Source organism: Pinus tabuliformis, chromosome 2_2 (assembly GCF_031772625.1).
Source record: "Pinus tabuliformis cultivar Carrire ecotype Pingquan chromosome 2_2, CPIR1, whole genome shotgun sequence".
In the NCBI taxonomy this organism is placed as follows: domain Eukaryota; kingdom Viridiplantae; phylum Streptophyta; class Pinopsida; order Pinales; family Pinaceae; genus Pinus; species Pinus tabuliformis.
In genome coordinates, this window is record NC_142300.1 from 226,725,258 (window position 1) to 226,743,194 (window position 17,937).

The window sequence follows — 17,937 nt, forward strand, 5'->3', positions numbered from 1 at the left end:
AAACATGGTTTATTTTCATGGTGAGACAATCTTTGTCACAATTTGACATTCAAACATGGATTATAACCATGGCTAGCTATGATTGTCAATGGTTGACCATCATTGATATTATAAACCTACGGGAATAACAAACCCAAGCAATTGATATTATAAACCCAAAGTAATAATAAACCTAAGGGATTAATACTAAAACCCCAAGGGATTATGAACCTCACTGAATAATATTAAACCCAAGGGACTAATATTATAAACCCAACATATATAAACCCTAAGATAAATATTATAAACACTAAAATAAAAATGATTGACGATCATTGATTTTCATGTCGAGACAATCATTATCACAGTTCCATGTTGGACCATGGTTGACTATGGTTGACTATGGAATAATAATAATAATAATAATAATAATAATAAATATATTATATTATTATTATAATAATAACAATTATATTGTATTATTATAATAATAATAATAATATATATTATTACCCAATGGATTACGGACCCAAGGGAATACTATTAAACAAAAGGGACTAATATTATACACCCAAGGAACTAATAAATCATAAGGATTAATACTAAGACACCAAGGGATTATGAACCCAAGGAAATAATATTAAACACAAGGGACTAATATCATAAACCCAGCATTGGTAAACTCAAATATAAAAATTAAAAAGACTAAAATAAACATGGTTTATTTTCATGGTGAGACAATCCTTGTCACAATGTGACATTCAAACATTGCTAACCATGGTTGGCTATGATTATCAATCGTTGACCATTATTGGTATTATAAACCTAAGGGAATAATAAACCCAAACGATTAATATTATAAACCTAAGGGAATAATAAACCCAAACGATTAATATTAACAATCATTGATTTTCATATTGAAACGATCATTATCACAATTCCATGTTGGACCATGGTTGACTAGGGTTAACTATGGAATAATAAAGCCAAGTGATTGATATTATAAACATAAAGGAAGAATAAACCCAAGGGATTAATACTAAAACCCTAAGGGATTATGAATCGAAGGGAATAATATTAAACTCAAGGGGCTAATATTAAAAAACCAAGGTATATAAACCCTAAGTGGAGACAATTTGTTTCATTATGAGAGATCGAACTATGATTGATCACAGTTGACCATGGTTGGTTATGGTTGACCATGGTTGTTTATGGTTGACCGTGATTGATATTATAAACCCAAGGGAATAATATTAAACCCAAGGGACTAATATTAGAAACCCAACATACGTAAATTAAAGTATAAATATTAAAAACACTAAAATAACATTGTTTATTTTCATGGTGAGACAATCTTTGTGAAAATGCGACATTCAATCATGGTTGACCATGGTTGGATATGATTGACAATGGTTGATCATCATTAATATTATAAATCTAAGGGAATAATAAACCCAAGGGATTGATATTATAAACCCAAAGGAATAATAAAACTAAGGGATTAATAAGAAAACTCGAAGGGATTTTGAACTCAAGGGAATAATATTAAACCCATGGGACTAATATTATAAACCCAACATTGGTAAACCCAAACATAAATACTACAAACACTAAAATAAGCATGGTTTATTTTGATGGTGAGGCAATCCTCATCAAAATGCGACATTCAAAGATGGTTGAACATGGTTGGCTATCATTGACAATGGTTGAAAATAATTAAATATTATAAACCTAAGGGAATAATACACCCAAAACAAACACTCATAAACCCAAATATAAATATTACAAACACGAAAATAGATATAGTTTATTTTCATGGCGAGACAATCCTTGTCACAATGTGACATTCAACCATGGTTGACCATGGTTGGCTATGATTGACAATGGTTGACCATGGTCGATATTATAAACCTAAGGGAATAATAAACCCAAGGGATTGATATCAGAAAACTAAAGGAATAATAAACCCAATAGATTAATACTAAAACCCCAAGGGATTATGAAATGAAGGGAATCATATTAAACCCAAGTGATTAATATTACAAGCCCAACATATATAAACCCTAAGATAAATATTATAAACACTAAAATACACATGATAGAGCATCGTTGATTTTCATATTAAGACAATCATTTTCACAATTCCATGCTCAATCATGGTTGTCATCATAACAAACCATGGATAAGTGGAGAATGATAAACCCAAGAGATTGATATTATAAACCCAAAGAACAATAAACCCAAGGGAATAATACTAAAATCCCAAAGGATTATGAACTCGAGGGAATAATATTAAGCAAAATGGACTAATATTATAAACCTAAGGTATAAAAACCCTAAGATAAATAATAAAAATACTAAATTAAACATTGCTAAATTAATAAACCCTAACAATTAATATATTAATAAGCCTTAACAATTAGTATATTAAACCCAATTAATATATAAACCCAAAGGATTATAAACCAAAGGGAATAACATTAAACCCAAGAGATAAATATTATAAACCGAAGGTAGATAAATCCCAAGCGATTAATAAACCCTATGGATTGTTAATATTATAAACTCAACCACATTAGTAAATTGGCGAAAAAAATTGATAAGCGTTAATAAACCTTATGAATAGTATTAAACCCTAGGAATATGAACCTTTAGATTAATAAACCAAATGGATTGATATTATAAAACCACGGGAATAATAAACCCAAGGGATTAATACTAAAATCATGAGGGATTATAAATCCAAGTGAATAATATTACATCCAAGGGATTAATATTATAAATCCAAGGTATATGAAACCTAAGATCAATATTGAAAACCCTAGAATTATAATAGTTGACCATGGTTGATTTCCATATTGAAACAATCTATGTCACAATGCAATGTTGAGCCATGGTTGACCATGGTTAACAATGTTTGTTTTTCATATTGAGAAAATCTTTGTCACAATGTGACATTGGAACATGGTTGTCCATGATTATAAACCCAAGGGATTTATATTAAACTGTAAGAGTAAGATTATAAACCTTATGAATAATATTTCATAATGAGACAATATTTGTCACAGTGTGGCAATGCACCATGGTTGAGCATGAATGATTTTCATATGGAGACTATCTTTGTCACAATGCGATGTTGGACCATAGTTGATTTCCATATTGAGAAAATATTTGTCACAATATGACATCGGACCATGCATGACCATGATTATAAAATAATGGGATTTATATTAGACCCGACTATTAATATTATAAACATTGTGAATAATATTGTACCTAAGGAATAAGTATCCTTAGATTAATAAACCCATGGGATTGATATTATAAACCAAAATGATTAATACTAAAAGCCAAATAGATTATGAACCCAAGGGAATAATATTAAACTGAAGAGATAAATATTATGAATCCAAGGTACATAAACTCCAAGGGATTAAAAAACCTAGGAATTTTTAATATTATAAATCTGACCACATTATTAAATGTGGTTGAAAAACACCAATAAGTGTTAATGGTATAAATCTAATATTAATCATAAAAGTAATATTCATGTGAATAAATATATAATAATAATAATAATAATAAATAACTATTATAATAAAAATATTATTATTATTTTAATTAAAAATAATTATTAGTTTATATTAATGTTAATAAATAATTATTATAATTATTGTAAAATAATTATTGTTTTTTTTCCCCTGGGAAAAAGTCGTAATTTCTATTATGTGTTAAGAAATTACATTTTGCAGATGCCGTAGCATATTCATATGAAGGCAGTATTGCCTATCAGAGATTCAAAAAAATAACTATAGAGCAGTCCATGATGTCTCCACCCAGGGAGCATTTCCAAAATAATAAAAACTGTTGAGTTTATCAGAGATCAAAATTTGACTGTGCTCTTCGCAGAGAGCAATATATATACTGTGTATAAGCAAAATAAAGTGTGCTGTAAACATATCTAGACAGTATCTATGTACATACTATAAACAAAAACTGTTCTGATATAATGTGGGATTTATAGCACCGCGTCGAAGTGGTCGTCAAAAGGTCTGTGGTAATGCTGGTAGTATGTGCCATCGATTTCCTCCTGTATCAACCAGTCTTCTCCATCTCTATGCGCGACCTCTTTGGAGAGTTGGTCGGCGACGGTGTTATGCTCCCTCTAAACATGTTGGCAAACAAAGGATTCAAAAGCAGTAGTTAATCTCTTTGCTTCATCAAGTATATGCCTCAAAGAAAATGCATAACAATGGGATGCATCATTCAGCCAATTACAAACAATTTTAGAGTCTCCAAACAGCTGTAGGTGTCTGCACTGCTTATGAAGAGCAAAATGGATGATTTGTTTGGCGGTGCATAGCTCAGCAAAATTATTAGTGCCTCTTCCAAGGTTGATTTGTAGCTTATAACAATGCCTCTCATTTAGGTGGAGGATAGCTCCTCCCCCACAGCCCGCTTCTTGAGCCGAGTCATCAAAGAACGCCCATGGTTTGGATGTATCTATGGGTACAGGTCTGAGTATGCGGGGCGGGGTTGGGGGATCCTCTTCAGGTAGCATATTGTAGTCTGCAACCGTGTGGAGAATGATAAAAGGCCAATGAGGGGCTTTAAGCTTAAAGATAGTCTGATTCTGAGCGATCCAAATGGCCCAACATGCCAGTAGTGGCACGTTAATAGCTTTCCCAACTGATTTTGACACCAGGCATTCCAGGCTTCCATGATGTTGTTGCCATGCCAGTCTTTTAATAGCGGAATCTGCGATGTGAGTGATTTCCAGAAATGTTGTGAAGAGCAGCAAGAAAGGAATAAGTGCTCGGCGCTTTCCTCTGCGTTATGACAGAGGTGACATCGGAAGGGTCCATAAAAGGACCGCTTCATGAGATTGGTGCCAGTGGGAATTTTGTCGTTAAGGATGTTCCACATCAGCAGTCTTGTCCGGGGGGCTGACTTAAGTTTCCAGAGAGCCTTCCAGGTGGGTTGAATTTCCGGGGGTCTATAAGGTTCCATGAGCTTTAGATATCCATGCTTTGGTGTATAGACACCATGCTTGGCAAAAGCCCATATGATCTCATCCGGACCATCAGTGAGCCTGATATGTGCTTGAGATAGTGCGCATGTATACTCCGTCCATTCGTTTGTCCATTGTGCAGGTACTTCCAGAGCTTGAGCGGTCAACCAAGCTTGTTGTAGGAACGATGAGTTTGCATTGTCTCCAATATGCTTGATGTGTGTAATACCTCTGCCCTGAAGGTGTCGAATTAAATCAGCAGGTAATCTGTGGGCATTTCCACATCCCACCCATGGGTCCAGCCCAATGTGTACCGTGTTGCCTTCCTTTATGCGCCAGGTGATGCCATCCTGCAGAAGAGGTAAGGTACCCATGACAGCTTTCCAGATATTTGAGATTTGATGATTGGTGCCATGATGAGTACAGATCCAATCCAATACGGACTGGGGCTTGATATATTTAGCGTATGCAGCCTGTGACCAGAGGCCATCTGAGGTAAGTAGCCTCCAGCCAAGCTTAGCAGCCAGAGCTTTGGAGAAGGAATCCAATCTCTTGATGCCCCATCCACCCCAACTCTTAGGCTTGGCAATGGTGTCCCATTTGAACCAAGCAAATAGTCTCCCATGTTGATTTCCTTTCCAAAGGAATCTGCAGCAAATACTTTGAAGCCTATTCAGAATGCCTTTTGGAATCCAGGCTAGGGCCATCCAGTAGACTGGCGTGGCTTCAATAACAGCTTTGATGAGTACTAATCTGCCTGCTCGTGAGAGGTATCGGTGATACCATACCTGTAGCCTCTTTTCCACTTTTGCAATTAGCCATAATCAATCTGCAATCTTGTAGCCAGATGGTTTTAGTCTGAATCCAAGGTACTTTATCCCATCCTTCATATTCAAAAGAACAAAGGGAAAACGCTGAGTGATATAGGCAGATTCCTGTATGGAGCAGCCCACCATGGTGATCATGGATTTGTTTTCATTAATCTTCATTCCCGTGGCTTGTTGAAATAGAAGGAAAGAGTTGTGAAGCGTTGTGGAGTCGCCAATGCTGTCGTTTAGGAAAATCAAGATGTCATCAACGAATAACAGATGTGTGAGGAAGAAATTATCCACCATTTTGATGCCTGTTAATTGATGTCTATCCCTGGCTGATGTGATAATTCTGCTTAAACCTTCCATGATTAGCAGGAACAGCAAAGGCGAGAGGGGACATCCTTGTCTAAGTCCTCTCTCAGAAGTGAAGAAAGGGGTGGCTTCCCCGTTGAGTAAAACACTGTAAGATACATCGGTGATGCAGCTCATTGTCCATTTGATGAAGTCATAGGGGAAGCCAAGATGAGTAAGCAGCAGCCTCAAATACAACCAGTTTACTCTGTCAAAAGCCTTCGAGAGATCCACTTTAAGGATCATTCCTTTTTGTTTTTTGATCTGCAGGGTGTGCATGAGCTCTTGAGCAGTGGCAATGGCTTCATGGATTTGTCTGTGATGTAAGAAAGCGAATTTTTCAGGGGAAATGTGTTGCGAGAGGATGGGCTTGAGGCGGTTTGCGATAATCTTGGCAATGATTTTATAGAGGCAGTTACAGAGTGAGATGGGCCGGAAATCATCGAAGGAGGACGGATCATCGGATTTAGGTATAAGGGCGATGAAGGTGGTCTTGATGGCTACGGATATCCTGCCTCGTCGCCTACTATCCTCCACAATCTTCAGAAGGTCATTCCCCAAGATGTCGAAAAAATCAATGTAGAATTCAATGGTCCAGCCATCTGGGCCCGGGCTCTTATCTTTCTTAAACCATTTGAGTGTGGCTTCCAATTCCTCCATGGTTACTTCCTTCTGTAGCTCATCCAACTCATCTTGTTCAACATATCTGGGAAAGAGTTCCGCAACTCTCATGATTTCCAAAATATTTATGTCCCCGGGAGCAGAGTATATACCTCGAAAGTGATCAGTGGCCAATCTTGCCAGGTTCGGTTGAGATGTAACAGTATGGCCTTGGTTATCCTTAAGCTCCCAAATCGTATTGATGGTTTTGCGTCCATTGGTGAATTTGTGATAGAATTTAGAGTTATTGTCTCCCTCAGTAAGCCAGATAGCCCTGCTCCTCAGCCTCCAACTTTCTTCCCTTTCTTTCAGAATTTGAGTGCGCTTAGCAATAAGTGAAGCGTACTGTTCTTTCCTCTCCTGTGAGGGGAAAGTCCCAGAGCATACGTTTTCAAACTCCGCAATAACCTGTTCTGCCTCTTTTAGAATGAGGTTATCTTGGATTCGCTTCTGGTGGGCCCAGGTTTTGGTGATTTGTTTGAGTTCCCTGAGCTTTCTGACAAAACCTACTGCTAGTTCTTCCTCTTCCCTGATGGGATTGGTCTGCCAGTAATTATGGACCAGCTGAAGATACAAAGGGTCCTGGAGCTAAGAGGCGTTAAATTTGAAGGGGCTCTTGATTTTGTGATTAAGGTCCTCAGCTTCCAGGAAGATAGGTCTGTGATCGGATATGCCACCTGATCCGACACATTGTCGTATTCTGGGGAGGCTGTTGTACAAGGTTTCCTTGATAAGAAAACGATCGAGTCTCCTCGCTAAACTCTGCTCCCCACTCTTATTATTTGACCAGGTGAATTGTAAACGAGCAGAAGGGATGTCCACCCATTTATGATCCTCTAATAAGGTGGAGAGGGTTTCAGAGAGGGAGTCGACCTGAGCCATATGCCCCCATGATTCACAGAAACCCAAGGAAAAATTCAAATCCCCTCCCAATATGATGTTATCATCTTGTAGAAGTTTAGATGCCATTAATGATGTCCAATAGTTGACACGATCAGTGTAGGGGCCGTAGATGTTGATAATGCGAATGTCTCTTTCAATGGAGTGGACAAATATGTCAAGACCTATGAATACCCTCCCTCCCCAGAGGTTTCGAATATCCACAGCCCTGTATGAGACCCCAACAGCCAATCCTCTAGATCGCCCAGCTGCATCCAGGGCGTGGAAGGTCCAGTTTGGGAGCCAAGAGGAGAGGGTGAGTGTGAGGGGTTCAGCCAAGCATAGGGTCTCTTGCAGGAAAATAATGTCAAGTTGAGTCGAAGTAAGCAGCCTCCTGAGCGCTAGTTTTTTTGGTGAACTAGCAAAACCTCGGCAATTAAAGGATAATACTTTCATGGGGGAAGGGGAAGAGGGCCATCCTTTGCTCTAAGCGCCCCAAGAATAGTCTATTGTCGCCCAAGGGCAACCTCTTCGTCGGCAGTATGCCTAGCTTTTGTGATACGGGAAGGTCGACCTCGGGAGGTCTTTAGTGAGGAGGGGATGCTCATAGAGTCAAGACCAACCGCATCAGGGCCCTTGTCCCTCATCCGAGATCGCAGAGCGTACCGAGGAGATGACTGAGTCGTTCGGATAGAGAGGGAAGCAAGAGTCGATGTGATCAATCGAGGGGGGGCCAATGGCGGAGGGAGCGGGAGGGAGCAAGTAAGGGGAGAGTGAGTGGGAGAGAGTCGCGGATCGGGATGAGATAATGAGGGAAGGGGAACGAAGCATGAAGGGAGGGTAGATATGCCCAATGCAATGCAGGATGCATGAGATATAAAAGAAGGGGGAGATGAAGACATACCTGAGTTCGTAGCGTCCTCCGGCTGTGCTGTATGATCAGGTGTTGTTGTAGTCGGAGGTGCCTCAGGGGCAGTGACGGTATCAGCGGCCGCAGGAGAGTTCTGTGGGATAGCTCCTTCTTGTGCTTGCATTCGAGGCCCCGAATGCTGAATGGGGTGCTGATTAGGGGAGGTGTCCTGGGGAGGGTCGACTCCAGCTTCATTGCCTTTCCTAGCCCCTTTTCGGAGGAGAGGGCAATCCTTATAGAGATGCCCTACTTTGTGGCACCTACGACATCGGTAGGGAATGCCCTCATAATCGATGATCTGTCTGCGAGCAGAGTCTCTCCACTGAATTGTAATGTGCTCATATAGCCCGCCTCTGGTATCCATGTTGACTAAGATTCTAGCATAAGCCATCATGCCAGTCTGATGATAAGATTTATCATAGCCCATGAATGTGCCAAGTGCATTTCCAATACGTTTGAATATATCCTCGGACTAGTATTGAAGAGGTAACCCTGGAAGCAGAATCCAAACTGGTCCAATGCCTATCTGCTTCGTCTCAGGGTCGAATAAGGGTGTCCATCTCTTAAGGAGCACAGGGGCATGCTCAAGATGCCAGTAGGAGGACAAGACCCAGTTTGTGTGGTCGGCACGCGCAAATCTCAGTGCGAACCATCCCCTCACGAATGCCTGCACATGAGGGATGCTCACCAAATGATGCCCCCATACTTCAGTTGCCCAGGTTTTCAATTGTGCCGCCGTGTAGCTGCGTCCCCTGATGCGGCCGACCAAGACCCGATCTGCAAAGTCCATCGATTCCCCCCACCGAATGTCCTCTTCGAGTCTAAGAAAAATATTGTCCTCCTTTGATTTGAAACACTTATACTTCCGCTTAGGGCCGCAAGCAGGTGGAGGGTTCAGTGGCTGTCCCGGAGGCGGGGCGGTAACATTCAAAGGGGCCGCGAACTGGTGAGTGATAGGTGTGCCAAAACCGGATGCAAATGGGGGGCACGAAAGCGGGGTATGGCATTGAAACTACCAGAGTGGTGACCAAGGGAAACTGCGAGTCCGGCGGAGGATGAGGGCAGAAGAGGGTTAAACGGCGGTCGAGAAAAAGAGCTAGATTCCGGGGGAGCCAACCCAGGGTTAGGTTTTAAGCAGCCGGAGACAAAACCGAGGGTAGCCGGAGAGTGAGGCGGTGTGGAGAGGGCAGGCCATGTAGGGGGTTCGTCCGGGAGGACCACAGGCTGTGCCCTAGACGATTCACCGAGGGAAAACTGTGAGAAATTTCCGGAAAAATCAGGATTAAACATACCTTTTGATGTGGCATATGGAGTACGCCAGATGGAGACCCCTTCCAATGGGTCAGCGGAATAATCTACGACCTCTAAGTCCTCCATGGCCAGCTGCACCTCGGGACGGCGGACACCTTGTGGAGTAGAGAATCCCGGGGAAAAAGACAGGTTGCAGTTACAGCTAACAGACCGTGCCAGGTTAAAAATGTAAACCGTCACAGGTAAGAAACGGAAGTCACGGAGGTCACGGCGTAGGAGTCCCTCAGCGCGGAGCTTCGAAGTCTACAGCGGCATTGTAACGGAGGAGGGAGCGCGGAGTCTGCAGTAGCGGCGGGAGCGAAACGGAGACCCAGGCGCAGTTACTGCAGCTTCAAAGCTCAGTTGAAACCCTAACCAAACCCTTCGCGTGCGCTAACCTGACCCGGCGACTTCAGAGCCATTTTCTCCCCCCCCCCCCCCCCCCCCCCCAATTTTCCCACCAATAATTATTGTTATTACTAATTATTTTATTATTATTATTATTATTATTATTATTATTATTATTATTATCATTATGATTATTTATTTATTATTATTATTATATTATATTATTTTTATTTTTATTAGTTAATATTATTACTTTTATTGTTAGTTAAATTTAATATCATTATTAATTAATTAACAATAATTAGTTTATAGATATTATTACTATTTAAAAAAATTATAAAATATGCTTTTTTTAATTTATATTAATTATTGTGGATTAATTAAATCCAAGAATTATTATTATAAACATTATGAATAATATAACACCCTCAGAATATGAAACCTTAGATTAATAAACGGAAGGGATTGATCTTATCAACCCATGAGAATAATAAACCTAAGGGATTAATACTAAAAACCCAAGGAATAATATTGAACACAAGGGATTAATATTATAAACCCAAGGTATATAAAACCTAACATAAATATTGTAAACCCTAGAATTATCATGGTTGTGCATTGTTGACCATAGTTGATTTTCCTATTGAAACAATTTTTGTTACAATGTGACATTGGACCATGGTTAATAATGTTTGATTTTCATATTGAGACAATATTTGCGACAATGTGACATTGGAACATGGTTGACCATGATTATTAACCTAAGGGGTTTATATTAAACCATAGGATTAATATTATAAAACCTATGAATAATATTTTGTACTGAGATAATCTTTGTTAGAATGCAATGTTGGGACATGGTTTCCAATGGTTCATTTTCATATTGAGACAATCTTTTTCATAATGCAATGTTGCACCATGGTTGACCATGATTGATTGTTTCATATGTAGACAATATTTGTCACAATGTGATGTTGGACAATAGTTGATTTTCATACTGAAAAAATATTTGTCACAATGTGACATGGATGACAATGAATATAAACTAAGTAGATTTATATTTGACCCAAGGATTAATATTATAAACCTTAGGAATAAGAAACCTCACATTAATAAAGCCAAGGGATTGGCATTATATAAACCCAAGGGAATAATAAACCAAAATGATTAATAATAAAAACCCAAGGGATTATAAACCCATGGAAACAATATTAAACCCAAGGGATAAATATTACAAACTCAACGCATATAAACCTGGAGATAAACATTAATATAGGAAACCGAATAGATTATAAATGCACGGGAAAAATATTCAACCAAAGCAAACAATATTAAACCTTGTCAAATAATATAAATTGTATGTAAATAAATGCCAGAAAAATGTATTATAAACCACCTAATAAACATGTTAGTCGATGTCTCGCCATGGTTGATTTTCATTTTGGTACAATATTTTGCACAAAGGGGCAATGTACCATCATAATATAAATTGAATGTATATTATACGCTAGGAATAAGAACTTCTATATTAATATCCATAAGGGACTGATATTATAAACCCAAGGGAATAATAAACCAAAAGGATTAATACTAAAAACCCAAAGGATTATAAACCCAAGGGAATAATACTAAACCCAATGGATAAATATTATAAACCCAAGGTATATAAACCCCAAGGGATTAATAAAACATAGGGATTTTTAATATTATAAACCCAACCACATTAGTAAATGTGGTTGAAAATAATCGATAAGCATTAATAGACCTTATGAATAATATTACACCCTAGGAATATGAACCAATAGATTATTAAACCCAACGGATTGATATTATAAACCAATGAGAATAATAAAATGAAGGATTAATACTAAAAACCCAAGGGAATAATATTACACCCAAGGGATTGATATTATAAACCAATAAGAATAATAAAATGAAGGATTAATACTAAAAACCCAAGGGAATAATATTACACCCAAGGGATTAATATTATAAATCCAAGGTATATAAACATTAAGATAAATATTTCAAACTGTAGAATTATCATCGCCAACCATAGTTGATTTTCATATTGAAACAATATTTGTCACTATGTGACGTTGAACCATGGTTGACCATGGTTAACAATGTTTGATTTTCATATTGAGACAATATTTACCGCAACATGACATTGGAACATGGTTGATCATGATTATAAACCAAAGGTATTTATATTAAACCATAGGATTTAAATATCATAAACCCTATGAATCATATTTCTCACTGAGATAATATTTGTCACAATGTGACAATAGACCATGGTTGACCATGGCTGATTTGCATATTGAGACAATCTTTGTCATAGTGTGACATTTCATCATGGTTGACCATGAATGATTTTCATATCGAGACAATCTTTGTCACAATGCGGCACTGGACCATGTTTGATTTTCATGTTGTAAAAATATTTGTCACAATGTGATGTTCGACCGTGGATGACCATGATTATAAACCAAGGGGATTTATATTAGATCCAAGGATTAATATTATAAATATTATGAATAACATTATATATTAGAAATAAGAACCCTTAGATTGATAAACCCAAGTGATTGATATTTTAAACCCGAGGGATTAAAAAACCAAAAGGATTAATACTAAAACCCAAAAATATAATAAACTCAAGGGAATAACATTACACCCAAGGGATAAATATTATAAACCTAAGGTATAAAAACATGAAGGGATTAATAAACACTAGGGATTGTTAATATTATAAACCCAACCACATTAGTTAATTTGGTTGAAAAACATCAATATGTGTTAATGATATAAACCCAAAGGGATAATATTAAACCCAACGGATAAATATTAAAAACTTAAGGTAGATAAGCCCCAAGATAAATATTAATATATGAAATAGAATATATTATAAATTCACACGAAAAATATTTAACCCAACGGAACAATATTAAACCCTATCGAATAATATAAACTGAGTGTATATACAGCCCAACAAAATTTTTATACAATACCTATTAAACATGTTAGTCATTATGTCGTCATGGTTTATTCTCATCTTGATACAATATTTAGCACAAAGTGATGATGTACCATCATAATATAAACTAAATATATATTATACCCTAGGAATAATAACCTTTAGATTAATAACCCTAAGGGATTGATATTATAAACCCAAGGAAATAATAAATCAAAAGGATTCAAACTAAAAACCCAAGGGATAAATACTATAACCCAAGGTATATAAACCCCAAGGGATTAATAAACCCTAAGGATTGTTAATATTATAAACTCGACCACACTAGTAAATGTGGCTGAAAAACACCGATAAGCATTAATAAACATTATGAATAATATTACACCCCAGGAATATGAACCTGTATACTAAGGGATTGATATTATTAACCAATGAGAATAACGAACCCAAGCGATTAATACTAAATACCCAAGGGATTATAAACCAAAGTGAATAATATTACACACAAGGGATTAGCATTATCAACCCAAGGTATATAAACCCTAAGATAAATATTGAAAGCCCTAGAATTATCATGGCTCACCATGGTTGATTTTCATATTGAAACAATCTTTGTCACAGTGCGACATTGAACCATGGTTGAACATGGTTAACAATGCTTGATTTTTCTATTGAGACAATATTTGTCACAATGTGACATTGGAACATGGTTGACCATGATTATAAACCTAAGGGATTTATATTAAACAATAGGAGTAATATTATAAACCCTATGAATAGTATTTAGCACTAAGACAATCTTTGTTAGAATGTGACATTGGACCATGTTTGATTTGCATATTGAGGGAATCTTTGTCATAGTGTGACATTGCACCATGATTGACCTTGTTTAACCATGGATTATTTTCATATGGAGACAATCTTTGTCACAATGTGACATTGGACCATGTTTGATTTTCATATTAAGAAAATCTTTGTCATAATGTGACATTCGACCATGGATGACCATGATTATAAACCAAGGGGATTTTTATTAGACCTAAGGGTTAATGTTATAAATCATAGGAATAATATTATACCTAGGAATAAGAAACCTTGGATTAATAAACCCAAGGGATTGATATTATAAACCCCAAGGGATTAATAAGACCTATGTATTGTTAATATTATAAACCCAACCACGTTAGTAAATGTGGTCTAAAAACACTAATAAGCATTAATAAACATTATGAATAATAGTAGACCCTAGGAATATGAACCTATAGATTAATAAACCTAAGGGATTGATATTATTAACCAATGAGAATAACAAACCCAATGGATTAACACTAAAAAGCCAAGGGATTATAAACCAAAGGGAATAATATTACACCCAAGGGATTAATATCAAGGAAAATTTTAAGGATGGAAAATTTTCTTGAAGTTTAAAACATTGGCAAATCTCACTAATCCCTAATATGCAAATTATAAATGTTTATTGATATATTTGTAAAATTAATCAAATTTATAATTATTTTATATATAGTCTCTATATAATGTTGGCGATTTTTAAGGTAAAATAATTTTATATTCTAAAATTTGGGCGAATCGTCTTTTATAAAATTGGAAATTGGCGAATCTTTTTTTTGGAAAAATCATGGAAAATTAGCCCACTGGGCGAACATTAGCCCCTAAAATTTTCTATGATTAATATTATCAACCCAAGGTTTATAAACCCGAAGATAAATATTGCAAACTCTATAATTATCATGGATCACCATGGTTATGTTTCATATTGAAACAATCTTTGTTACGATGTGATGGTTCACCATGGTTAACAATGCTTGATTTTCATATTAAGACAATCTTTGTCATAATGTGACATTAGAACATGGTTAACCATGATTATAAACCTAAGGGATTTATATTAAACAATAGGAGTAATATTATAAACCCTATGAATAATATTTACCACTGAGACAATCTTTGTTAGAATGCGACACTAGACCATGGTTGACCATTGTTGACTTTCATATTGAGGCAATATTTGTCACAATGTGGCATTGCACCATGGTTGACCATAGTTGACCATTTTGACCATGAATGATTTTCATATGGAGACAATCTTTGTCACAATGCGACATTGGACCATGTTTTATTTTCATATTAAGAAAATCTTTGTCACAATGTGGCATTCGACCATGGATGACCATGATTATAAAACAAGGGGATTTTTATTAGACTGAGGGGTTAATATTTTAAATCCTATGAATAATATTATACCTTAGTAATAAGAAACCTTGGATTAATAAAGCCAAGGGATTGATATTATAAACCAAGGGAATATTATTAAACCCAAGGGATAAATATTATAAACCCAAGGTATATAAACCCCAAGCAATTAATAAACCCTAGATAATGTTAATATTATAAACCCAACCACATTAGTAAATGTGGTTGAAAAGCATCGATAAGTGTTAATGATATAAATCTAATATTAAACATAAAATTAAGTTCATGTTAATAAATATATAACAATAAAAATAACAATAATATTAAGAAGTAACTATTATAATAAAAATATGATAATTATTTTAATTAAAAATAATTAATAATTTATGTTAAAATTTAATTACAATGTTAATAAATTATTATTATAATCATTTTATTTTTATTTTTATTATAATTAATTTTATTTTTAATTAAATTTAATATCATTATTAATTATTAAATATAAGTAATAAATTAATCAATTAATAATAATTAAGCTCTTGTTATTATTACTATTTATTAAAAATACAATTTTTTTTTTAAATTTATATTAATTATTGGTAATTAATTAAACCGAGTGGATTTTTATATTATAAACCTTATTAATAATATTACACCCTAGGAATATGAACTCTTAGATTAATAAACCAAAGGGATTGATATTATCAACCTATGAGAATAATAAACCTAAAATATTAATACTAAAAACCCAAAAGAATAGCCATATTAATTTAACTATAATATAATATAGCTAAATTGTTAAACACACATGGGCAGCAACAAATTCTGAAAGATAAAACATGAGAATACAATTTTTATTAACAAGTGATATACATTTATAGTACATGGTTTGATTGTTGGGTTCCACATTCCAAGGCCTCTTGGACTCCTTTTGTCTATTCGGCTTCCATATTAACCCATTGAGGATTAGGTGTCCAGCATTCCCCCCCCCTTAATCTGAAGGGTTATGTATGAGTCCAAGAAAAGAGCTATAATATAGAACGTACAAAAATGCATGGCAGCACTACGTTTAATGTGCTCTCTTAAATGTTGGTCTAAAGGGTGGTGGTTTAAGGATGACCACCAATACTCGAACACTTACTGCAGTTCCCAGAACTATTCCAAAATTGGCAAGAAGTTGAAGTCTTCTGCTAGAGGAAGTGCTCCTATTGTTTTAAAGAGGGAGACCTTCAACCATGAAAGGGAGGTCTCACCTCGCATAAAAGGGAGAACTTCAACCTGAAAAGGGAATTCTCAACCTGTGACGGTTTAAGGATGACCAACAACTCTGGAATGCTTAATGCAATTCCTGGAACTTTTCCAAAATTGGCGAGAAGATGAAGTTTTCTGCTAGAGGAACTATTCTCAATTTTGTTCCTAGAATTATTCCTAAACTGGCAAGAAGCTGAAGTCTTCTGCTAGAGGAAGTGTCCCAGATTACCAACTAAAGGCATGCTTAGGGCATCTTTGTTTCTAGCTACAACTCTGAAATTGGTGTGGTAGGTTGGCTCGGGATCGCTTGATGTGGCTTTGAAGCTTGTAGATGACCATCATTTCCCCCCTATCAGATACAAGGTGAGATGATGGAGAAAACTCAACTACAAGACTGTTTAATACTCTGGAACAAGTTCTGACATGTGACTGAAATATCTTCTCGGCTATTGATGCCCATTGCCAAGAAGTAATCCATTCTAGATGAATATGTGTTCTTGCAAGAGACTTGTTTCTGAAGCATCTGTTTGAAGAATTACTGGTTTTATGATAGTGCTTACATGGATGAAGATCAAAACAATGATGTTTTAGATGGCCAACTCAGTCACAGTGTTGGCATTTCACAATCTATTGTTGTTGTTGTGGAAGAGGAGTAGAATCTGGAACAGCTAGCAGTGAACTGTCATGAGGAGCAAGTGAACTGTCATGAATGAATCTAGCACTTTGAAATTGGATTGGTTTGGAGTAGCCTGGAATACGGAAGGACAAGTCCTTGTCATATCTAAGAACAATACTGTGCTTGTTAGGAACAAGCTCTTCCCAAGGTCTGATGATGGGCTTGGGAAGTGTAGGCTGAACTTCTGCATCTGCATGTAAACTTGCTACTTTATGGGAGTCTATTTCAGTCTTCTAAACAAAAACAAGTTCAGAATGACTCCTCTGTTTTAATTCTTCTTGTCGTAGATGAGTTTCGAGCTGCAAAAAAACAATTTTCTCTTGTGCATTTTGTAGACAGACTTGAATGTTTGTGAGAGAAACTTTGCTGACTTTCAATGTATCATGATTAGTAGACAATATCAGAGTTTTTAGGAACTCTAACACTTCACTAATTCTTACCATGTTTTCTTTACTGTGAGAATTATACCTTAAAAACTAATCAAAACTACTACTCAATGTAGAAAAGTAATACCCACTAGCTTTATAAATGTGTAGCAAATGATCAATGTGCAACCAGAAAGCACCAAAATAAGAGTTT

The 17,937-nt window shown here is 36.1% G+C and overlaps 1 protein-coding gene across 1 annotated transcript; it reads right to left on the reverse strand.

Annotated features, from left to right (window-relative positions):
* Positions 1-3,997: 3,997 nt before the first annotated feature.
* On the reverse strand, positions 3,998-5,697 carry LOC149192139 (uncharacterized). The gene is made up of 3 exons (XM_089406850.1): positions 4,853-5,697; positions 4,262-4,808; positions 3,998-4,144 (listed from the first exon to the last, which is right to left on the reverse strand). Exons 1-3 carry the CDS (start codon positions 5,695-5,697, stop codon positions 3,998-4,000), a joined length of 1,539 nt encoding a protein of 512 aa, XP_089262976.1.
* Between the last annotated feature and the right edge of the window lie 12,240 nt (positions 5,698-17,937).